This window comes from Anabrus simplex, chromosome 7 (assembly GCF_040414725.1).
Source record: "Anabrus simplex isolate iqAnaSimp1 chromosome 7, ASM4041472v1, whole genome shotgun sequence".
Lineage (NCBI taxonomy): Eukaryota > Metazoa > Arthropoda > Insecta > Orthoptera > Tettigoniidae > Anabrus > Anabrus simplex.
The window spans coordinates 113909466-113935523 of NC_090271.1; the positions used below are offsets into that span (position 1 = coordinate 113909466).

Consider the following 26058-nt stretch of genomic DNA (forward strand, 5'->3'; position numbering starts at 1 on the left):
GGCTCATCTGAGAGAAAGCTCTCTACATCTGCACTCCTACAGGATAGAGTGAAACATATCTTAATTGTATCTGCTAATTCAGGATATTTCCTTTTCCCACATGGAAGTTGTAGATTGATATGAGGTTTCTGGTTCTTTTAACTTACAGATTTTTAATTTGCCTTAACTTTCTCAAACTTAAATATCTTCCATTCATCTTGAAGGATAATACTATCCATGGAGGAAGACTGTAGGATTGACTTAATTGGAGACGGCGAACAAATTCGTTATCTTGGAACTACCTTCAGGGATACTCTAGTGTTCGACGAGACTGTTGTAATGAAAAACCTTCACAATAAGCTCCAACTTCTAACATCGTCGCCACTGCTTAAGGAAGACCAAAAACTCATAGTACTGAATTCCTCAATCTGTCCCACCCTGGTGTACCCTTTCCTGACATGCAGTTTCAAGAAAATCGCACAGAAATTCTTATCCGATAGCGATAAAATGATTAAAAGTGCAACAAAGGAGATATTGCAGTTACCGACGGATACTCCAGATGGCATACTGTACACCAAAAAGAAATACAAAGGACTCGCTCTTTTTAAAACCTCGTGGGAAGTTTACCTTCAATTTATTAACGCCTGTAACATCTTGCTTAAGACTAAACACCCACTCAGCATCACTTCAAGGGATTCTCATGCGGAGAGTCGGGTATGCGTAGAACGCCTAAAACTAACAAACGCTGATATCCAGAAAATAAGCACCAAGAACGGCTTGTACGATACTAAGAAGATCCGGCAAGAGCTACGAGAACATGAATTCACCTCGTGGTGTTCACTGCCGCAAAAAGGACTCTGAGTACAACTGTACAAAGAGTACACCAGCAAACTCTTGGGTGCGAGATCATACCGGACTGTCTTGTAACGAGTGGAGAGAGGCTATAAAGATGACTGCTAATGTTTCTGCGGAGCGCTCGGTGCCAGGCAGATCCCTGGACAACAACCTCTGTCAGCATTGCCACGGAGAGAAAGAAACTCTTGGTTATGTCCTGGGATTCTGCACACGCGGGGAGCTCCTAAGAAACACGCGGCACCACCAGATCAGATCTCTCATTGCTGAAGAACTAAGAAAGAAGGGATTCAATGTACATGAAGAGATACACGGACTGGCCATAAACAGTAGTTTGCAGAGAATTGACATCATAGCCTTTAAAGACAGCAGCTCTCAAGGATTCATATTAGATCCAACTGTCAGATTCGAGCACCATAGCTGTCAGCCAGAGGAAGTTAATCTTGAAAAGATTAACAAATACAAATCCACTATCCCTTACTACAAATCTAAATACCACCTTCAGGAAATAGAAATAATGGTCGAGTTCGCGGTACCGTACCTCGTCATTTCGTCGCCATATGGAAGCGCTTCCAATGAAGCTCATCCCTGAAATTGCGACCCTCGTCCTCAGAGGCTCCATCAAAATCCTGAGACACCACCTCTACAGCTACGGCTCTGGAATGCCACTCTAATTATACTGTTCCTTTATAATTTAGAGTTTTCTTCAATTAATAGATCTGTACAGAAATTTGGTTTGTTTTATCTTGTCCTTAGTGGCAGCCTGTAAATACAGGACATTGTTCCTAAATAAATGGAAATATTATTATTGTGAAGAATATAAGTTGAAATATCAATGGGAAGAACCTTTGCAACTTTCACCATATCTACACAGCAGTGATGTGAATTTTTCTCCTTAGGTTGTAAAAGCAGGTATGTATTAGAAAATATGCAGAAGTAGATTCTCCCCCCCTCCCCCACAAGATGTTTGCAACTGGTGATTTAGTGTTCCTGTACACATTTCAGAAGAAAAAAATGGCTTCTTTTTCTGGCAAGTCTTTCACAAAGTAGTAAAAAATACTACTTAGCATTAAAGAAGGTTGCATAACTGAAATATCTCCTCCTTAATCCATGCTGTATTCAGCCTCCATAATACATCAGTCTTGCAAACCTACAAATGATATACCGGGTAGTAGCCAAGATTCTTCAGCTCATCATACAGAAACTTGAATAAACATTATCTCTTTTTTGGAAAGTCTCAGAGAGTAATCTAAACACCAAGCTTGATACCTGCAGTCGCTTAAGTGCGGCCAGTATTCAGGAGATATTTGGTTCGAACCCCACTGTCGGCAGCCCTGAAGATGGTTTTCTGTGGTTTCCCATTTTCATACCAGGCAAATACTGGGGCTAAGGCCACAGCCGCTTCCTTCCCATTCCTAATCCTTTCCCGTCACATCATCGCTGTAAGACCTATCTGTGTCGGTGCAGCGTAAAGCAACTTGTCAAAAAAAAAAAGTATCGATTAATTTGTAGTTACGGATCTACAAACTGTACTGGTATGTTTGTGGTAAAACTCTCAAAATATTTCTGAAGAGCGAGACTTAGTTCTCTCTGTTAGAATATGGTAGAAATCATTCAGTTCTCATGATGCTGTATGCATTTTTTATAATTTTTGAGTTAGTAGTTACCAAAGTTCAAAAGCAAAATAATTTTCAGATAATTTCAGCACTTACACTTCCCATTGAATGTGGCTGTTGACAATTCCAGCGAAAACTTACCTTATTTAAAGTCCACCATTAATGGTACCACATTCAAGTTAAAAATATGTGGCTTAATTAATGGGAAGTTTGTGTATGTACAGGAGAGTACAGTCTACACTGGAGGTGTGCTCAATGGGTTTGCTTAAATTATCAGCAGCAGCAAAAACTGTTGCAGCATCTTTAGTGCCTCTTTATTTATTTCACTTTTTTTTTGTATCTGTCTCTTGGCACAGGCCAGAGCAAAGTGTAGCTTCTACCGAAGTCCCAATCTCATCCATGGCTGTGACAATATGGAAGCTGCTGGGGTATGGGTCGTGCTGAGTAATGACATTTGCAGCACAACTAGTGTTTGAGTGTTATGAAAGGTGTTGCTCATAGGATCAATCGTGCTACAGTAGCACCTTCTGGTCCAGTGAGGAAAGCAATGGCAAACTACCTCACTCCTCGTCTTGCCTAGTATGCCTCATTTGGGCTCTGCCATTATTTTTTGCAGTTTCCATATAACTGCATAGCCTTTGGTGGTCCTAATTGAGGATCCAACCAGCCTCTGGGCTGATGACCTAACAGACAGAAACAAACTTTATCCCTTACTCCTGTAAATATCACAGGTAAGGACCTAACATCCTATGCAAGTGAAGCCTGTTGTAACATGAGGGCTTAAAATTTGTGTGATAATAGCAGACAATAACAGAGTGAACCATGTAATGTTTAAGGACTTGTCAATATCTGCAAGTTATGAGTGTCATCTCTCAAACAATTTCAAAACTTTCATTTTTGACAGTGTGTATATTTTAAAAATTATCATAATCAGCTGAGCTTAACCAAACAGACTCTGCAAAAAGCTTTAATATTTCCATCATTTTATTACCATGACAATTAACAGCTGCCAAGTTCTCAGATATCAGAAACGTGTACCCAAAGAAAGTGGCTGTTAGCTGAGAATGGCTCCCAAACTAAACTTCAGAATAGTTTTTCCACATAGGTACTCTTGAACAACTCTTGTGCAGTTAATAACTTCTATAAAACTACATTTCCTGTGATCAAACAAGAGTGTAGAACGGAGTAAAGAACTGCACATTTTCTGCAAACTGTGTCTTGGTAATGGAAAATAATGAATATTTAAAAAAGTTATTGCATTTCCCTCTGGGAAAATCAAATGGGCATAAATGCCTTTCAATAAAATGTGTGATGCTATGTTGCCTAGCAACCATGCAGGCTGTAATCTGAAATATTGATGGAGAATGGACCATGACATTAAGATCCGTGGTTCGTGCAGCTCTCAAGGTAATGTCGCCAGCTAACATAATGTCACACATTTTGTTACATAACAGTATTACATTACACAAATGTTTGAATAACCCTCAACTGTTAAGTCCAAATGTGTGGTTTATGTTGAGTGTTTCTGTAGACATATCCTAGTGTGTGAACCATGGGCAACGGCTGAGTGGCAAAGTTAATCGTCCTCAGAGTTGGGATACCCATTGCTATGGAATTAGGGTGGACATTTTTGACATGTTCCAAGCCAGGACCCTCCTGTTGTTCTGGCAGCTAGAACTATACAATCAACCGGTGGTCCCTGCCTCCTATAGGAGAGATTCTCACTGTGAGTATGTGTAAGTAAGGCAGCATCCTGCTTCACAGAATGTACCAAGCTCAGAATATTTTAAACACGCCTTTTAAACTTACGTACTTAGTTATGTCCTTTTACTCTTTTGGAGAGCATAGGGCTTTGACGACGGAGCGCCAAAGTATCCTATTTTGAGCTAGGGTCTTCAGTTCTCCAAAGGTCTTCCCTTCTTGTTTTGCCTCCTCCATCACACTGTCTCTCCATGACTTTCTGGGTCTACCTCTCTTCCGTTATCCTTGGGGGTTCCAAAACAGAGCCTTTCTCTCCACTGCATCCTGCTGCTTCTGCAGTATGTGGCCGAACCATTTCAATTTCCTCCGCTTTATTTGTATGCCAATGGGCTCTTCTTCTATTTGTTTCCAGAGATCTTCCTTTAAAATTACTTTTGGCCAAAAATGCATTTAATTCTCCTATAGCATCTATTTATAAATACCTGTAGTTAATGAGTGATCTCTGAGGTAACTTTCCCAGTTTCTCAACCATGTAACAGTACTGTTTTTACTTTTGTTCGAAAAATGCGAAGTTTGGTTTTCATTGAGATTTCTCTGGCCCTCCATATCGGATAGAGTTGTATGAATGCCACATTAGCTTTGTGGATTCTCATTTTGACATCAGCAGCTGCTCCTCCATCCTGCGTAACCATACTGCCAAGATATGTAAACTCTTCGACTTTTTGAATGTCTTCATCACTGACAATGAATTTCTGTTTGCTCTTCACATTGATATTCATTGCCTTTGTTTTCTGGGCATTTACCTTGGAAACGGCAAATAAAATGGGATTCAATGCGGATCCATCACTATCAATGAGGCTTATGCAAGAAAGAAAGTAGAACTGGCAGAGTCAGCAAAGAGTCTGCATCCGGGTGTGCTAGGAGTTAAAGATATTCAGGTAAGTGGAGACAATGAGGAAGAGATAGATTAGAAAGTGTTCTTAACAGGTGTTAAAATGGGAAGGACTGTTAATCAGGAGTTCTATTGCACACAACATCATTTTGGTTAGGCTCGTAAATGAGGAGATGACGTGGGTAGATTTAGCCGTTGGAGGAATTAGGATGAGAACTGTCTGCGTGAACCGTGGCAGCTAATCACACTAACCACTACACCACAGAGGTGGTCAATTCCAGTGGCGGCTCGTGAAAAAATCGTCCTACGTGCTACAAAAAACCCTAAATACGCTGTTTTCAATCTGCTTATTGCCATGATGAACAACTCACAAGTTACTTCAAACTTCTTAATAATAATAATAATAATAATAATAATAATAATAATAATAATAATAATAATAATAATAATAATAATAATAATAATAATAATAATTTCTCACAATTTATAACACAGAACAAACAAAAACATTAATTTGGAAGCAGATGAATACTTCGACAACTATCTACGAGATAAATAGTTATTTCGAGAAAGATTGTTTTTACTCACCTAATGGCGAAATACAAAGTCCATACGGCGATCTTTCTTGCTGCAAAACTTGTCGATCACCTTTTGGTTAAAGTTCTTTATTTCCGAGATAAGCTTTTTCTCTACTGATAGCATCGCTAATGCATTCAACCGTTCCTGACACATAGTATTTCGAAGGAACGTTTTAATCCTTTTAAGACTCGAAAAGCATCTTTCCGGTTCGGAAGTAGTCATTGGAATCGTAATCAAAATCCTGAGCAATTCTGTTATCTGGGCGAAGGTATCCTGCAGTTTGTTCTTCAGGATCAGTTGAAGTAAAGGAACTGCACCGTCAATTTCTCTGAAATCAGTTCTTTCATACAGAACGCTGAGCTCAGTCATTAGTCTATTCTTGTCTGGGAGTCTGTATACGTCACACACAGTATTCACTGCTTTTACAGGGAACTGTTTTGAATATTCGCTAAAATTCATCGAATCTAACAAATTTGCAACCTCTAAATAAGAAAGAGACTCAAATCTACGATCTAACTCTTCAGTGATTCGATCACAAACATCCTTAGCATCAGCCGTCCTGTAGGATTCCGTTCTGCGTTTTTTGCTTTGTGGCATTTCTAAAGAAACTTCATTTGCTATTTTATCGACAGAATCCCTGACTAAAGCAACAGTCTTCTTAAAAATGCCAACAGCTTTTCCTATTTTTATTGCATCTGTCGATCTTGCTTGTAGCTGGGAGTACAAAATATCCACATGAGGCATAATTCTGTGAAAGAAGGACAGCCAAAATAAGAACTCTTCGTCCTCCAAATTGTGCCTGAGTCCACGTGCTTCTTGAACTGTCCTTACAGATTTCGACTGTTCCAGGTCCAGAAAGCATTGCAACAAAGCATCTTTGTTTTCATGCACGACATTGACGGTTCTAGACTTGAAGTTCCACCTTGTTGATGAACATCCTGGAATTCTTCGTGCTACCACTTTCTCCAAAGCTGCCAGACGTTGAGGAGATCTGGAAAAGAATGCAGGAAATGCAGATAGGCTGCAGAAAAATACGCGCGCAGCTTGATTTTGAGAGGCCGCGTGTTCTAATACGAGGTTGAGCTGGTGGGCGTAGCAGTGAATGTAATTGGCTAGGGGATAGTGAGCTTTGATTTTCTTTTGAACTCCACCTCTTTCACCACTCATCACAGATGCTCCATCGTAAGTTTGGGCGATAATTTTATCTGGATTAACCTGAAAAATGCTATTGACCTGCTGCAGTATGCACTCAGATATTGCATCTGCAGTTTGTCCATCTGGATTAAAGAATCCCCAAAATCTTTCAAGTGGTTGTCCATTTAATACGTATCTGAACACAATTGCTAACTGTAGCTCTTCAGAAACGTCAGTAGTTTCATCTGCTATAATAGCAGTGTACTTAGAGTTATGTATTTCCTCCAGTATCTTTTCACGGCAGACTTCCAGCATACAGTCTAGCAATTCATTCTGGATGGTTTTTGATGTGCCCTTAAATACCTTATTGGATTCCATGTGTTCCTTAATGGCACTGTCTAGACTGCTCATGAAATCAACTAATCCCAAGAACACTCCTGGATTTTCAGATACGGAAGACTCATCATGACCACGTAAAGCTAGTTCGAATGCCCCACAAAATTTTATACAGTCAATGATTTTAGACAAAATATACCTATTCTTCTCTATTTCTGCATTATGTCTCTGCAAATTGTCGTGATATGCCCTACTAAGTTGTGTTGCAATATTCACATTTCCTAGAGCACTTAGGTCCACTACATTATTGATGTGTTTTCTGTTCGACGAATGCTTCTTCATATACTCGTTCAAATGCCCCAGATCCTTCACACCTTTCGTACTCCAGATATCATTATTTCCAAATAAGACGCAAGGAAAACAAAACAAAGCATTTCTTATATCACAGCCACATATCCAACTGTTATTGTCGTAAACTTTACAGTTGAAATGCCTGATATAACTGGAATTTCGCCCTCTCGAAGACTTCTGAGTTAAATTTAAGACTGGAGTGGGACGACCTATTCTTTTTATGTTCACTTTTTCTTCTAATGTTCTCCTAGAAAATGGTTCTTTCATCAAACTGTCCACACTATTCATGCTGTATACTCACTTCCCAAATTGGATGATGGAAATATAAATCCTCACTAAGAATAATTTAATTTCACTTGATATACACTGTAGAGGATAAATAATTGGATAATTCTCCGTATGAACTTAAGCACCAACACAGTGATAGAAAAACACGCACCAACAATATAACCGCGAGATCAAACACCGCACAAAGCAACTGAAAGTGCTACCAACAGAATCATTGAGACCTCTTCTATTACCAGCATAAATACATTCTAATGCGGGATAACATTTAGGGTCAGTCCAAGATTCTTTTAATCACGTACGAATTCCTTATTTTTGACACAAAAGGAAGATGGATATTTTAATAAGCATTGGTTGGTTACCTTAATAACAACATTATGTTTGTGATAGATTGCCCCCAGTTACAGTTTGAGCCCAGACGATGCTACTCTCTGGTGGCAGAATCGCTTATCACGTTCAACATCACACGGCCGACTGGATACCTCACTGCGCTCCGCTAGCTAGAGCGACGCATCAAGTCGGCCGTGAACATCACGGTAGCAAGAGGCATCGAGCATTTCTACCCCCTTGCGGGAGAAAAAGTAACTATAGACGGGATCAGAGAAAGTTGATCCCGGTTGACGGTATACTCCACCGGCTACGGGGAGTGTTTCAAACTTGGCTGCGCCTGCGTATTGCTTCCTTCAGGCTACACGCCCGAGCTCATTTCTCGTGAGCACGAGCCAGGTTCCGCGGGAGAACGGCGCTAGTTGTTCGACAGATCTCGCCCTGATTTTCACAAAGCACAAATTCAAACTGTACTCAAAACAAAGAAAAGACACCAGAATAATTGTACTGAATATAATTAATTCCTTACACTTCCAAGCTACGTGCTGTAGCCCGGTAGCACGTATTGACCGGCCGCCACTGGTCAATTCAATACTATACCATACAATAAAACTTTCACCAAAGGAACAATATTACGCATTTAGTACAGTTAAATAAAGTACGGTGTGATTATACAATTAAAATCATTTAGTATTTGACTACACACTAAGAAACTAACAGATACTAAAGAGACTGCCAGACTGAAGAATGCACGCGGCAAGCAGGTGAACCATACCTCAGTGCCCATGACCTTGGCAAAAAATGTACCCTTGCTACCCTTCCTCATAGCACATGCAGTGTACACTACTTGCTGTGGCGGTATACAAATCGGTTATGCGGGATGAACGACATTCTGTGTGTATTTCCTCTAATAATTTTGTTAATAATTAAATAAGATGAGGGAAAAATTAGCCGATAAGACAACAGGGCTTGTACAAATTACTTTGCTTAAAAATAATTTCTATAATTCCTAGTTTCAGCTGGCTAAAAATGGAATAAAAATGTAATTTTTTATCCACAAAGTGAGGGGGCAACTGTCCTCCCTCCCCCCCCCCCCATTATCGCCGCTACTGCCCTGTATAAAAAGGAAGATGGGAAGAAATGCAGAAATTATAGGGGCATCACTCAACTTTCTCAATCAAACTTTTGGAGATCATTTGAAAATGAATTAGGAATATAGTTGAACCGTTATTGGAGGAGGAGCAATGCGGGTTCAGGAACAACTGAAGCACTACAAACCTGATATTTGCCATCAGAATGATAACGGAGAAGCACTGGGAATAGGCTATGTTAAGAACTTAGTAATGGTTGGTATGGACATCGAGAAGGCCTACGAGAGTGTGCCTAGAGAGATAATCTGGGAATACCTAGAAGGTATAGGTCTGCCAGACATCCAGATTGATAAAGTAAAGATGCTCTATCAAAAGTGCTTAACCTGTGTCCAAATATTGGAACAGCAATTAAAAGAATATGGACTAAAAATCAATAAAACAAAAGCTCTTTAAATGACTATCAACATTAAAGGTACATATTCAAACAATTTCCTGGAGGGAAGTCTATTGCAGTCTGGTTCTAACTTCAAATAGGCTACCTTGGAAGAATCACTTCAAAAGATAACACATTAAAAGAAATACTTAACAGGACTCAGAAATTTTCTCAATTTCATTTTCAAGTGAGAAACCTACTCTGGGATGATAAAATACCCCAGAAAGCAAAACTGACCATGTTTCATACCTACTTCATTCCATTTCTCACATATGGACTTGAAACATGTACCCTGCATAACAAGGCAAATAGTAAATCCAGTCAACAGAAATGAAATTCACCAGAACAATGAACCAAAAGACCAGGAAGGACAAGATTAGAAATGAAGCAAATAGAAAGGAGGCTGGCATCAAAATGCCTGTTACCGAGCTTTTAGGAAGAGGCAGGCTACAATGGTTTGAACATGTTATGACAATGGACAGAACGAGAACAGCAAGGAATCATTTTGACAGAGAAGTGAAAGGGGGAGGCCAAGGAATTTATGGATAGAGACAGTGAAATTGGAGGTCAGCAAGAGGAATGCCAAGTGGGAAGATATAGAGGAACAGAAACTAAACTTTAACAGGATGAAGTAGCAAGCGCTTGTACTCCACACCTGGGAAACTGGAGCTTGAAGATGATGATGTATGGTTGTAAGAAATTTGTAAAATTTATTTTGCACAGGAATCCTCTGGAAGCAAATTTCAGTTATGCAAATGACACCTCGCTTTTCTTTCAAATTTCTGATCATGGCTTAACAGTTGCAGAACTCTTAATTTGAGCCACTAATGACTGACACTTTCAGCAGTACTACTATGTACCAACAGGGAAGCTGCAACTCAACAATCTTGAGAGCAGATTTAGCTGTTGCCTGCAGCTTTCAGGAAGGTAATTATCATATATCAGTCACACAGTTCATGGAGTGTGATAAAAAAATCATACCATAGTACATCATGCTTGAAAATTTCATGTGATTTGACCTTTTTTTACAATAGAAACAGGAATGTACCACTGACCCTTTAGGATGAGAGATTATCTTTAGTGCTGTCGCCCAGGTGGCAGATTATACTTTCACTAGAAATACTGTTGTAAGTCTCAATTAATACAGTATATGGTATTGATAACATTAGCCAAAAGATTAATTAATTATAATACAAGGTAGTGGAACTGAGGCTGTACTTGTATTTTGGTATTGTTGATCTTGAAGGATACCCTATATCCATTACGGTAGTGGTTGGCGAATTTGTTTGAATCTTATTATCTCATGCTTGGCAGAAAAAAAAGAATACCCTTCAATATCAGCTCACTGTCAATTCTGCCTATGGAATTACATAACCTCTTCTATAACCTAGAGGTACTGAGTTTGATGGGATTATATTCAACCTTCTCATCGTCACTTTCTTCTGACTTTCTGATACAGATTCAAGCAAATTCACCAACCACTGATGGATATACCCATCAAGATCAGCAATACTGGAATAAAAGCAGAGCCTTAGTTTCACTACCTTGTACTATAATTAATTATCTTTTGGCTAATTTTATCAATCCCGTAGGTCTATACTGTATTAGTTGAGACTTAAAGTGAAAGTACAATCTGCCACCTGGGCAACAGCACCTAATGCAGATCACTGATTATTAGTGCAATTCTTATTGATTAATCAAACTGTATATCGGTATCTGAGGTAAAGTAGGTAAAATAGGGCATTCATTCCAATATATGAGGTTATAATACTCGATGCAATATTGAGCTGAAATATACAATATAAACGTCAAATATAATATTAAAAAATACACAAATACTTTTTTACACATTTATTTATATAAAGTCTGTACATTTTAAAAGACTGGGCTTGCTTTAAACGGGTTGTAGATCACATGTACCACTCGCATATATAAGAACAGTGACAATCATTGAGCTCCAGAGACTGAAAGCATTATCCAATATCTTCTCACAAGCAACGGGCAGTAGATCACATGTACCACTCGGAGATATAACAACAAACAATAAAAATCATTGAGCTCCAGAGACGGAAAGCACTATCCAATATCTTCTCACAAGACATTCTCAACACACGAGTCACGTTTATATACACATATGCTAATACTCTGAGCATAAAATAATAGAAACAGTGCTGACCATGTGAAGCTGCAGTAGGTGAAAATAAACATACAGCAATGTTCTTCAGAATAGTTCAGTACAGATCAGTTAGTTATCTGAACTACTCGATTCATGATGGCGGCGTACGCCATTCGGAAAGCTTCGGCTTGCTCCGTAAGGCTTCGGTAAAGCTTCAGAGTGGAGCCGTAGTACGTCCCGTCAGGGGCTAACGTCGAGTTCGCTGCACTGTCAGTCAAAACGAACAACTATCATTGTAACGGAGCTTCGATATAAGTCGAATGCTTTCGATCGATTGACGAAATCAGGTCGAAAGAAAGGAAAGTTTTAAATTGTTCATAAATGCGTAAAGATGTATTAAAACTGGGTGTTCACGTGCTCATGTGCTCCTGAGAGCCCACCGCCACTGTTCTCCAGAAAATCGGCCAAGTGCCTTATATCAACTAAACGTTAACGAAGTGATTGGCAAGCAAGCGGCTCAGTGGGTAGCTCCTGAGTCTTATAGTAAGGTCATCGCTGGTTCAATTCCCGCTACGTGAACGGTTTTCTATTCCTCCCTCTCACCCCCCACTCGTTCTTATTTTTCAATCTACGTATATTCTGAGTAAGAATATTTACGATGGTTTAAAAGCTGGGTACCGGTACCGCACTATCACAGTCGCATAACCCGTCAGCGACCACTTGTGCGCATGCTTCATTCATCGAAGTGCGGGCGTGAGAGCGAACGTATGACGTCATGCTGACATCGGATTTTCGCATGCGAAACGATCCGAGCCTGGATTCGAAAGTGTCGAGTGCTGCGATTCCGGTCATCACTCGCGCACATCACTTAACGTACACGTAGGTACTTGTTAGGTTGCACAGGACAGCTGCTCAAAAGACACCATGCTCTTTGCCGCAGTGACACCCGCTGGACTCTCAGTTTCGGGGGGGGGGGGGGGGCGCACAGTACTTTTCCCGACAAATTTTTCTTTGCTACTGTTCAGTACCATCGCATTCAAGTCCTCCGCGAGAAAACAAATTAATTCACTGCTGCCAACCCTCACAAAACGTGAATCAAAATTCCTGGTCTCAAATGTTACATTTTAATATAATTATTTATTAGGTATTTTTCTTCTTAAAATGTAAATAATAGGGCAAACAAAGTCATAAATTATTAGGTATTGAATTTTATTGTATGCAACCATGGAAATTTGGCATCTTATAAAGGTCTTGTGAGGACATATTTACTGCTACACTGTTACGGACTCTGCCGAAATGAAAGCCTCTTCCCGCACCCTTCCTCCCACGAAACCGTCAACCCGCCCGTCACCCCTTACATCATAACCTAAGTTCCTTGCATCATAACCCCCTCACCCACACTATATTCTCAGACGGAAGCTCGATAATTAGTGCCTTATCTGCAACCTGGAAACATTAACCTGTGAATTGCGCTCTGAAAGTCAGTCACATATGTTTGATAACTTATTGCCGAACAGTATTCCTTGTTAATGAGAATTCACAGTTTCACAAAGAAATTTAATTTTCTTAGCATTATTCGAGTTCAATATTTGACTTCAAATGTCGAGAGAATTATTTTTTAAAATGTTTTCGTTTTCTGGGGAGGACACCGTCCGTGAGTCCTTCAGGGCCGGCCGCTACTGCTTTGCCGCCTTTTGTAGGCGATGATGTAGCTTACTTAAGCAGACTTAACTTACCTCCATTGGAGTTTGCTTGAAACGAGCTGTACTACTTTGGACGGGTATATAGCCTATAGGAATTTACTCTTCTTGTCGTTAACGTACAGTAGTTACTATGGAACACAGATAAGTGCGTTTTTTTTTTAAAGATATGCATACTATATCAGTGAAGTTTCAGTGCAATAAGGAAAACTACCGCATTTACAAAGTTTGGAGGAAAGGCCCAAGAAGAGAAATATGTTGCGGAAATTCTTTTAGTACCGTGTTGGTATTATTAGTGATTCCTTCTTCCTTGCTCCCGTTAGTCACGGAGTACTAAAGGCGGTAAGGGATTGGTGGAAATTTTGTCGTATGATCTCTCAGCTGTAAAAGCGAACGAGAACGTTTTTGCGTAAGTAGTTTTACGTAATTTAGTGTGCAGGTACTTAAATACTGTTTGTCACCTCGTTGGTGCCGATGCATGTGGACTTTATTTCATGGAATGCCACTTTAAGATAAGAGCATTACAGAACTGTCATTTGCCGGTAGTTGTTCGCAGTGTATTGCGACTCTCGTCTTTCTTTTCTCAGGAAATTAGGTTCCATTCTTACTAGAACGTGTGATTTCTCTATTAATGCTAGTAAAGCTCTAATATTTGAAGTGTCTTCAACAACTGGATATTTTTCTCTTTCAGAGTTACGGAAATAAGTAAACGTTTGCCGGGGGTGCCACCCAGAACAGGCTTAAAAAAACCGGAACGCAGTGGAATGGGAGAAGGAGACTGGCAACCTTTCGTTTATGGAGGATTGGCTTCTTGTGCTGCTGAGTTCGGTAAGATGTTCTCATTAAAATTCTCAGAAATGAACCACTATGTAAATCCAGCTGTTGAGCTAGGGAGTGCAAAAGTGTGGTATGTTTACTGTGATATTTCCTGCTACCCCGCCTATTCCACACACCCTACTCTTCTGTTAAAACACAGTATTAATAATATTTAACATTTTTTAAATGAATGTGATTTGCCCTTTCTACCATCTAATCATTTTAAGTTTCAAGCGAAATGTATACTCTGTCTGTGTGCAACAAATGACACGCCTATTAGGCGATTCTGATGTGTTCGGAATGTGAATTAGCCTATTTATTTTTTCTCACTACTGTTTAACAATTTAAGATGACTTATTGCATTTTAAGAGTACTGGACTGGGAGTATGGCATTACATCCTGGCAAAGAATGAGGTGCAAATAGACGATTCGATCACTTTCTGGCCCAATAGACCAGACTACAGGTGTATTACAGGGCAATCCTTTAAGCCCTCCCCTTTTTAACTTTGCAGCACGTCATACAGGCAACGAAGACGGAAGGCACAAACTTTTATATGTATGCAGATCACATGGTTTTGGTGTTCAATCAATACTTGCTCTGCAGTTAGCATTTGATCAGCTCGTGGCGTGGGCTAAAACAAATGACCTTCATGTAAACAGAAGTAAAACAATGACTATGACCTTTATGAAAGGAGGCAGATATGCAGCAAGTGATGATATATTCAAATGGAGAACCACTAACCAGTGTGAATAAATTGAAATACCTCAGAATAACACTGTAAATACATGGAACCAATTTCACAGTGCATATCAAACAAAGATTAACAGCAGCAGTGCTAACTATTAATGACATCAAATATTTATATAAAATATCTCTTCAGACAGCGTTGAAGTCATTCAGAGTGAGAATAGCACCTGTAATAAACTACGGCATCTCCTGTATCTGGCAGCATCTGTCAGTAAGAAACTTACAGGATGTAGAGAAGATAAAAGCAACATTTTTAAAGAGAGCCCTATCTTTGTTGAAAGTTACCTCTTTGAGACTGGTGTATGAGCTAACTAGGGAAATAGTTTTTGGAGGAAATACGGGACAAATTCTCTCTCCCGTCAACTCCAGCATATCAGCGAAAATGAGAGAAAGAAATCTGAAATCTGGCTGGACTTCTACAGTACAGAAGCGATAACGAACGACAAATGGAAGGAATCCAACTACGAGTTACTGCACGTAACAACAAGACTAGCTGTGCTTGGTTTTCATTTCAAACTATTTTCCACAACAAAGTATCACTATCCAAATGAGGGATGAATGTGTGCTTTGTGCAGGAAGCAGTATGATTATCACGTACTCAGGTGTGCAAGAAGGAAAACTCCTCTAATTAGGTTCTGCATTGAATGATTTATTTTATTCTCTGTATATGGCAGTTAGCTGCAATAAATATATTATTTATTATCTGCGCACTTTTTAGCGATAGATTTGTGTACGGATTTGAGGAGTAAGGAGGGAGCTGTGCCGGTTCCGTTAGTACTGCCAACTGAATAGAAATGAAATCTGAATTGAATCGATAATATGATCGATCGATATGAATTTTCTAAACCTTTGTTATCTTAAGCCAACAACAGTGTCACACACACATTATATATAATTTCTCAATGTGAATCTTATTCCTAGAGTGAATTCTATAGTTTGGCTTTGCTGTGTAAACAACAACAGTACTAGTACGTGAAGTGTACGCCAGATGTCGCACAGCGATGCATAAGTGATTCATAGTTTGTGTTTCAATGGTTGCCAGTACGAATCTCGAAGATTGCCGAGGTCTACCGATTCAGCACTAGGGTGTAAATCTATCGCTAAAAAGTGCGCAGATAATACTTCATTTTAAAAGACAATTCAGAGTGTTGAGTTTCTCTTTAAGAAAGCTCAATTCGTGCCTGCAGATACTTACAGAAACAGAAATTGTAGTTTTAACAAAATACACCCCAGCATAAATCACATAATTTGGAAAAATTAATCTTATAAATCTTACCTTGTTTAACTTCTGGAAGACTGACCTGTTCATTACAAAGGCCAGAGAATCACCAGCCTCCCCTCTCCCCAGAAATATATTTAATTTTATAACCTAATATTGTAAATAGTGTGACATTTTCCATACCACTGGCATCAATAGCCTCTGCCATTGGCTGGAATTTATCCAGTTGGATGTCGCTTTCAAAATTCCACACTATCATTACCAACTATGGCACAGTAAAAGCTCCTAAAACAATGGTGACATTTTCTAACCCCTTATGGTTTGCTTTGCTTGGCATATAGGTAGCTTATGTTGAAAATAAACTGAGGGTGATAATTTAACTCGCACACGCATTTCTGTAAACAAAATCTAGCGCCTTATGCTGTAAAGAAACTAGTGGGATAAGTTAAAACGCACTAAGTCTTAACGCCTTCTGTCTCGCTTTGCTCACCATGTTATGCTGTAAGGAAACCACTAGTGAAAAATTATCTTCATCTCACAATCTGTACACACATTTCCTCAGTTGGTAGCTTTTCCTACAAACTAAGTACATCCCTAGCAACCAGTGAGCATCATACAACAGTACGTATGTACGGGAGCAATGTGATCAAATACAGTAGAGACAATATGCGACACTCTGTGAGATATCGAGGGACAGCGATTAGAGCTCTATCTAGCGGAGTGACCTGAGAGTTAATGATTCTTTCATAAGAGCACGTGTATTTGTTTGTGAAGTTTTTGGGGTTATTTATGCGTTTGCATTTAGTTGACATAAGTAAATAGTAGCGTGTGTCATTCCTTTATATCTTCTGTCAATATGAGTGGAAAAATGTGCTGCGTTTGGCTGCAATAACTATGAAGTGCAGAAGGATTCGCAGTCTTTCTTCCCTTTTCCTCGTGACAAGAAAATGTAAGTAAATACTGTGTTTGCATATATTTTTCCAGTTACAAAGATATTTTTATAGAAGGACTACTTCCTAAACTTCTGACCTTCGCGACCCATATTTTAACTGGCTTAAAATATAATAAGCTTATTTTATTATATTAGTGCAGCAGTTAACCTTCAATACCGATGTGTTGTTGTAGGTGTGATCTGTGGGTTTTAATTTAATTCAGGAAAATGCATATGTATATGTGTGTGGCTAGTTGTGTTCCAAGTTAGCCCATTTGGAATGCCTTAATGCGTTTTCAAGCACTGAAGAAAATATGGGTGATTTAAGAATGTGATGATGATGATGATGATGATGCAAATTTGCTTTACCCTAATGTAATGGCAAGTATTGCTTATAGGGAAATTTTGAATGTTTTTGCAGCTAAATCTATAGATTTTCTTTCTGTTAGTAAGCTTCAAGTTAAAAGGAAAATTGTCCAGCTCTTAAATGTAAATTCATTGAATCATGTGTGTAAGGAATGTGTTTATATTTTTATTGACAAGTGTCCTAATGTGATGTACAATGCTTTTAAATGAGAAAAAAAGACAATTTTTTTTTTGCTAGTTGTTTTACGTCGCACCGACACAGATAGGTCTTACGGCGACGATGGGACAGGAAAGGACTAGGAGTGGGAAGAAAGCGGCCGTGGCCTTAATTAAGGTACAGCCCCAGCATTTGCCTGGTGTGAAAATGGGAAACCACGGAAAACCATTTTCAGGGCTGCCGACAGTGGGGTTCGAACCTACTATCTCCCGAATACTGGATACTGGCCGCACTTAAGCGACTGCAGCTATCGAGCTCGGTAAAAGACAGATCTAGCCGTGAAAGTTCAGGCAGGTTTGCTAAAGCAAAAAAAGTAATGTGTAAATGAAAGACCAAGCCCTTTCACAGCAGTCCATTTCACATCTTGATTATATGTCTACTTTCAGTCTTTAAATAATAACCTGGTAAATAATTCTTCATTCATGTATCCAGAATTACAAGTTGTCCATTTCATGACCGTATCGATGTTTAATCAAGAAGTAAGTATAAATAACCACCTAATCGATACTTTATTAATGCCTCGGGTAAAATTGAATAAAATTAAAACTTACAGGACATGTTTCGACCACTTAGTGGTCCTCTTCAGCTGTATAAATAAAGAACTGAAAAGAAAAACAATGTATTTTAGCAACACTTCCTTTCTAGACATAATTTATCTATTTCCGTATATACATTTCCATTGATATTTGAATTTAGCACGAATTTTCAGGTCACGCCACTAGGAGCGCCACTTGCGAATTGTCTCCCATTTTAACAAGGCTAAATCCGGAAGTGTCGCGTATTGTCTCTATCGTATTTGATGTGATTCATGTGGGCTGGGGTGCACTTAATTAAGTTGACACTACAGTACAGTGGTCATAAACATGAGAGCTAATTGTCATTTCTAAGATAGTGTGGGATTTCTGAGTTCTGCACATTCAGACCTGAATAAATCTGTCTGATACAGATGTCTGGTATTGAGTAAATGTATAGTGTTAAAAAGTAGCTTAAATCGGTAATAGACTTGCTCCCTATGTAAAGTAATAGTTTATACCCAAATTGGTGACACTTGGAATGGAAAGTTCAATAACGAGAGGTTTACAAAGTAGTTTTTGGAGAAACGTGAAGTTTGCAAATAGCTGTCTTGCGCTTTTTTAAACACTTATGCTTTTTATTTTTGAATGGCTGGAACATGCACATTGGAAAGTTTGTGATACATAGAAGTGTTTGTAACTCCCTAATTAAAGCATTCAAAGTTCTGTCAGATTTCTGAGATGTTTCGTGTAAGCCTACAGTACTTGTACAAAAGTTGTATTCAAAAGTGTATGGACTTTATGCATCTTGTAGGCCTAAGCCACAAGCATGTAGTTAAAGTAACAATGTGTAAACTGCATCATTCTATCCCTCCTTCCATAAACAGAATGATTTTACCCTTGAACAGCAAAAGGACGATGTGTGTTGCTGCATTCTTTCGATTAAAAATCTATTAGCCGTCTTTATGCTGCAAAGGAAGTAATGTGGGTTTTTAAGAGGAATGTACAAACAGTAAATTTTGCCAGTGTTTTAATATCTTAAAAAACTTTCACAATCCTAATGGCAGTGTACAGTGACTCAAATGTTAAGATCAATCAAAGAAAATCCAACAGGATCCCAGGAAAGAGAAAGTCATACTGGCAAATTTTTTGTTTCTCAAGGAATTATCCATTTGGAATTCATTCCCACAGGCAAAAGCAGAAAACAAGAAGCTGTTGAACATCTCCATGGTAAATTATTCCAATCTCTAATTCCTCTTCCTATTAACGAGTATTTGCCCCAGTTTATCCTCGTGAATTCCAACTTAAGCTTAAAGATATTTTATTACTGCACTTTATCATTTAATATGATTTTAAACCTATGAATACTACAGTGGCAACCTTGGATGGATTTTGGTATTAAAATATTTATCTGCAAAATAATGTACATTTTATTGTTTTGTTCCATTGTAAGGATATAATACTTATGATAATGTCAATTTGAACTCTTCATTAATTTGAAAACCTTTAGGATATTTCTAGTGTGAATCTTATGAAATAATCCACAATTTTTCTAATTCCATTTTGTTCATGAACTGTAACAATATCTTTATCCTTTGTCTTGTGATTCTTTGAAGGTACATTCCCTATTGATACTACAAAGACTCGTTTACAAGTCCAGGGCCAGAAAGGTAGCAAGCATGCTGAATTGAAGTACCGAGGAATGACAGATGCTCTGCTGCAGATCACCAGACAGGAAGGTGTCCGTGCATTGTATTCAGGGTATGATTCTTCATGAATTAACATTATTATTTAGCAAAGTACTTCCTGGTCTAAGTTGGAATATACTGCCATATTCTTTAAGATTAAACCTTACACTGAATTACAATTTACCGGGCGAGTTGGCCGTGCGGTTAGAGGCACGCGGCTATGAGCTTGCATCCGGGAGATAGTGGGTTCAAATCCCACTGTCGGCAGCCCTAAATATGGTTTTCCGTGGTTTCCCATTTTCGCACCAGGCAAATGCTGGGGTTATACCTTAATTAAGGCCACGGCCGCTTCCTTCCAACTCCTAGGCCTTTCCTATCCCATCGTCGCCACAAGACCTATCTGTGCCGGGCTGAGTGGCTCTGACGGTTAAGGCGCTGGCCTTCTAACCCCAACTTGGCAGTTTCGATCCTGGCTCAGTCCGGTGGTATTTGAAGGTGCTCAAATATGACGGCCCCGTGTCGGTAGATTTACTGGCACGCAAAAGAATCCTGCGGGACTAAATTCCGGCGTCTCCGAAGACCTTAAAAAGTAGTTAGTGGGACGTAAAGCAAATAACATTATTATTATTATTATTATTATTATTATTATTATTATTATTATTAATAATATTAGACCTATCTGTGTCGGTGCTACGTAAAGCCAATAGCAAGACTAACTTGATTCAACTGATTTAAATTTAAATGTTGCCTGATTTTAGTTATGTGCGTAGGGGATTTCTATTTTGTTCAAAGTTTTGGGGTGGTGAAACTTAACCTTCCCTTTACTTCACCAGTCTTTTATTAATTAGGATTTTCCCTGCAACAGATAGTCAGGATTCTGATAAACTGGTTAGCTTCATATGTGTGTACTGTATGCAACACCTGTTTATTAGAAATGCTTGTAGAACACATGATTATGCATTTTTAAAATTTTGCCTATAGGTTTATTACAAAACATATTTCTTGCCATTGAGCATTTTGATGCCAGACGTGTATTTTGAGACTGTAAAATACTAAAACCCATTAGTTTTGCATAAAAGATGTTAAGAGCTATCTGATATGGAAAATGTTCTCTTGATTATAAGCAGAGGAACATGCATGAGAGATACATATTGAGTCTGAAATCTGTAAGGAGGGGGAAAGTAAATCCAAAATGTAGATTGTGTTGAGAAATAATTGCCATCATATACTGTGGTAACTTTCTCAAGTAAGGGGCAATATCCTGTAATAGCTTGAATAATTCTTAAAAATGGTTAATTACTTGAACCTAATCAAAGTCCATTGTGTTTATTTACAAAAATGAATTGTTGCTAATTTATTGTTTGACAACAGTCATATGTCAAATAGCTAATATTTAAGTTAATCTTAAATATCTGCTATTTGATTTATAGTCAATACAGGATTATTATCTAAAATGAAGCTGTTACATGTAAAACAGTCAAATGTGAAAATGCCACTTATTGGGTCAAATCCCATTTAATTCAACTGGCTTTAGTATTCGGAATATTTTCAGATTTTTTCATCTTCTTCTTACAATATTTAATTATTCTATGCTCTTATAATCTGATTAAATTGTTGGGACTGCCAGTATTTAGTTGTGAAGTTTATTCAAGAACATGTGTAATGCTTCACATTCTAGTGAAATATGCTGAATGTTGTGTCTGACTAAAATTATATATTTTCAGACTTTGGCCTGCAGTACTGAGGCAAGCTACTTACGGAACAATCAAATTTGGAACTTACTATTCTTTGAAACGCCTTGTAAGTCAGAAAGAGAATGGGGAAGAACTTGGTGTTAACATATGTTGCGCCATTGTGGCAGGCATGGTATCCAGTGCCATTGCAAATCCGACAGATGTGCTCAAAGTGCGTATGCAGGTGTTGGGTGATCAAGGCCAACGTGGGCTCATTGGCTCATTCCAAGATGTGTACCGTCATGAAGGTCTTGGTGGACTCTGGAGGGTAAGACTTTTAATAGAACAGTTAGTATAGTGATTATTCTTGATTTCAAAGGAAATAATTACTTCAAATGTGAAAACATTAAGGAAATTCCTTATATTTGTCCAACTGTGCTTGTATAACTTTTTTGAATGTCATATTAATACATAAGGGCTCCCAGTTATATAGTCATCAGAAAATGTGGACCTGATTAAAACCAATCATAATTCCTAAAGTAGAAACATTAAAGTAATAATTCTTTTGGCAAAAAAATTCTGCAACTGCTCAGTTTACATTGCAATTGACTGTACCGACATCGTGCAGCTGTACGACCTTGTGGCGATGCAAACAAATATGCGCTTGAATACCAGGGCTATACCTACATGACAGGGTCAGTACAGTAACGTCCAGCAGAAAGCACGGTACGTGTTAAGGTTTGTGTAGTTTAAATACTGTATTTACTCGGGTATTAGACCCATTCCCCCCCCCCCCCCCCCAATTTTACAGACAAGGATAGTGATTATACTGCAACAACCTCAAAATTTTTTGCAGTGAACACATGACGTCTAGGCTATTAAGAGCTATAAATTGTACATGTAAACATTCTATACTGTCCTTAAACAAACTTACGAATGTATTTTGAGTTATACTGGCTATTTTCGTTGGAAGGCAGTATTTCTAAATGTAAAAAGACAATAAATGGTGAGCAGGACTTTTAGACCTACATATAAAGTAAGTACATTACTCATATCACTTCATTTGTTTCATCTCATTAATTCCTCTGATGAAGTTGACGTCAGGAAGGGCATACGGTTCTAAAAACTCGTGACGATTCATCTCGCTTCATACTTGACCCTGTAGAGAAAAGAGATAAGGGTATCGTATTATCATATTGTGCAGTATTGATACAAAAGAACTTGATACCGAGCTCGATAGCTGCAGTCGCTTAAATGCTGCCAGTATTCGGGAGATAGTGGGTTCGAACCCCACTATCGGCAGCCCTGAGGATGGTTTTTTGTGGTTTCCCATTTTCACACCAGGCAAATGCTGGGGCTGTACCTTAATTAAGGCCATGGCCGCTTTCTTCCCAGTCCTAGCCCTTTCCTGTCCCATCGTCGCCGTAAGACTTACCTGTGTCGGTGCGATGTAAAGCCAATAGCAAAAAAAAACCCAACTTAATGGCCAGTCATTTGTCATTTGAGCAGTAGACCTACCACATAGTAAACCCGAGTAAACCTGATCACTGCTTTCATTTGAATTATTGGCTTGTGCAATGGCCAGTCATTTGTTTATGTCAGTTGAGCAGTAGACCTACCACATAGTAAAGCCGAGTAAACCTGATCACTGCTTTCATTTGAATTATTGTCTTGTGCTGCCAACTTCCCTGCTACGGCATGTCATCATTCCAAGTGACAACTTCACTGTCATCTCGTCAGCTATGCACTGCAATTGAGAGCATTCGACGTCCCATCTTTTTGAACCTTTTTAAAAATGATTTTGTTCCCGACTCTATAGAGTCCAGACAGTGTGAATCCATTCCCAAATGGTTTCTGGAGATGGTCTCTGATATTCCCTGTTGGTTTATGTGTAGCAGAATCCATTCCTTCCGAATAAAGCCGTGCTGTAGAAAGCGTGCCAAACCATCAGCTGATAACTGTTGTGTGTTACGAGTTGTACTTCCGAATGCAATACATAGTGACTGGAAGCATTCTTTTGATAACCGCGGCTGTTGAAATCCAGACCCTTATTGTTAGTATATTTCATGCTTGCTCTCTACATTTATCACATCAGGTTTTACCTTAACAGCTGTAAATGTAAATGAAATAAGAGAGTCTGCGTTGTTTAGGTTAGGCATGCTATCGCCCGGATAGTGCCGGAAGTTCCACGACAGAAAGAATAAAAATAAATAAAAGGAAAGTTTGCCGCATTTATGGATGTGTGGCGGTGTGGCGGTAATACGTTTAATTATCATAATGTTTAATTTCATATGTTCATTGTCTCAATTTTATTATTAACCCATCCATACCCTAGTATGTTTTGTTTGGGGTCTCCGAAAATCGTTAACTGAGGACATAAAATCAATATACAGTAGAAGTCCGCTATAGCGAGTACGGCATATAACGAGAACCCGTTATAACGATAACTTTTGTCCGTCCCTTCAAAATTCCTGTATTAAACTGTGTATTATCCTTCGGTTACAGCGAGAGCCCTATCACTGACACATCTGTTATTATGAGCGATTATGCGGGATCGATTTTTCCGTTGCCAATATTTATGCATCCAGTCATTATACTGCATGCGATCGATCATCTTCGGTACCGTATCGTATTCTCGCTATGCCCACCAGCAAGCTCTCTCGTCGACATTCGAAGGCAATGTCGGAGTCGACTGCTCTTCCACAATGAAAATGAAAGAGGAGCACTTTTTTCGTAATAAATGCGTAAATAATGTGCCCGATAATCGTTAACTCGTTAAAGATAAACTCTGAATAAACGATCGCAATTAAGTAAGAATGAGATAGGCCTACACCTCAAGGTTTGGCAGAGTGCGTCATTGATTACGATGTTAGTTTATATTTTCTTGCGTCCGTTAAATTACGGAAAGGCTATTATCATGTAAATTTATAGCGGGAATGTTATAATTTCTTTACTGGCGCTTGAAGTATGTTTTCATCATACATACAGTACAGATAAGTTAGGATAGGTGACACTATTTGAATAACAAAACTGAAACATTTGCCACAAAATGCGAACGATCATCTTCGGTACGGTATAGTTTTTGCGCTATGTGCATTTGTGAGGTGTCTCGTCAACATTCGAAGGAAATATTGGAGTCGATTAGTAATACCCGTCGACTGCTGTTCTCTAATGAAAATTCGAAATGAAAGAGCATAACACGTTTTCGTAAATAAATGCATACATAACGTGGCCGACAGCAGTTGTTAAATCATTAAAAATAAAGGCTGAAGTAAACTATCTCTTAATTTTAATGGTATAGCATATACTGAAAAAGAATGTGATACATCTCAAGATATAGCAGGGTACATCACTGATTTCAGAGGATAGTTTATATTTTCTCGCGTCTAGTTAAATTTCGGAAAGCTATTGCCATGTCAATTTTTAGCGAGGAGGTTATCGTTTCTCTACATGCGATAATAGGTTTTCACGATACATATACGGTTAGGTTAGGTGATGCCATATGAAGAAGAAAACTGAAAGGTTTGCCACAGAAGCCTCTGGAGTGATACTGTACTGTTTTTCTCCGAATCGAAGACATAGTTTTTTCTCAGAATCTCATATGAAAAATCAAGGGTCGTTTTGCATTCGCGGCCTGATAGTAATGAACACTGCTGGCAACTTCTGCAGTAACCACGCTGTTTCTTTTCACACACACCCCCCCTCGTGCGCGCACACAAAATTTGTTGACAATAAACGACCACCTATTTATCATACATCGCCAGCCGCGGTGACCAGTTGTACAGTGTCTATGTGTAACGTCACTGGATCTCAGGAAATAGTGAAGAGAGAATGACATTCTATTATTCTCTACAAAAACGTTTCTGAAATCTGCAGAATGGCATCAAAACATGCGAGCCTTCGAATTCTTAGAAAGGTTACGGCTACTCGGTAACAGAGTTATAACGCGCCTGCTGTACCTACCGCTTAGTGAAATTAAGTTTTATAGACAGCAGGAATATTTTCGTGATGGATCGTCGTATTGTAAAGATACGTGGAACAGGTATTGCCGGCAAATTTTCAACGGATTCTCGTCGATGTTATGATCCCAATTTTAAGTTAATGACTATTAAAGCACTCAGAAATGTAAAATAATTTTGCAGCCGCAAGGAAACACGGCATAGGCCTAACTAAGGCCAATATTCGGCGTTACCGTGGGACAAAGATAGCTTAAAAATGCGTACTGCACAAAAAATACATGCAGTGGCCTGCAGCAAGGACGCTTTAAAGAAGTCAAAGATGAAATTGTGAGGAATGTGCACAAAAATGCAAGGGCGGAATTGCCATACCGCGGCACAATAAACTCGTTCGTTGACTTTCAAAGACGTATACATCGCTAGCCGCTGAAGTCGTCCGAATCCGGCAAGCAAGACGTGCATGTAGTGGCAGCCAGTTATATCTGACGCTGAGTGAAAGTAACAGTTTTATAGTAAGCAAGAATATTTTCGATGGATCGT

General features: G+C 38.9%; 1 protein-coding gene across 4 annotated transcripts in view; it reads left to right on the forward strand.

The window, feature by feature from the left end:
• Bmcp (uncoupling protein Bmcp mitochondrial) overlaps window positions 1-26058 on the forward strand; it is a 122455-nt gene that overhangs the window by 40336 nt on the left and 56061 nt on the right. Inside the window, exons 1-4 of one of the 4 annotated variants that reach the window (XM_067151259.2) lie at window positions 13743-13801; window positions 14084-14220; window positions 19818-19962; window positions 21614-21890. In XM_067151259.2, the coding sequence (XP_067007360.1) occupies window positions 14157-14220; window positions 19818-19962; window positions 21614-21890 (486 nt within the window). In that variant the 5' untranslated portion in view covers window positions 13743-13801; window positions 14084-14156. Of the gene's footprint in view, window positions 1-13742; window positions 13802-13824; window positions 13988-14083; window positions 14221-19817; window positions 19963-21613; window positions 21891-26058 lie in introns of those variants that run through there. The other 3 variants (XM_067151260.2, XM_067151257.2, XM_067151258.2) reach the window with 3 other exon arrangements.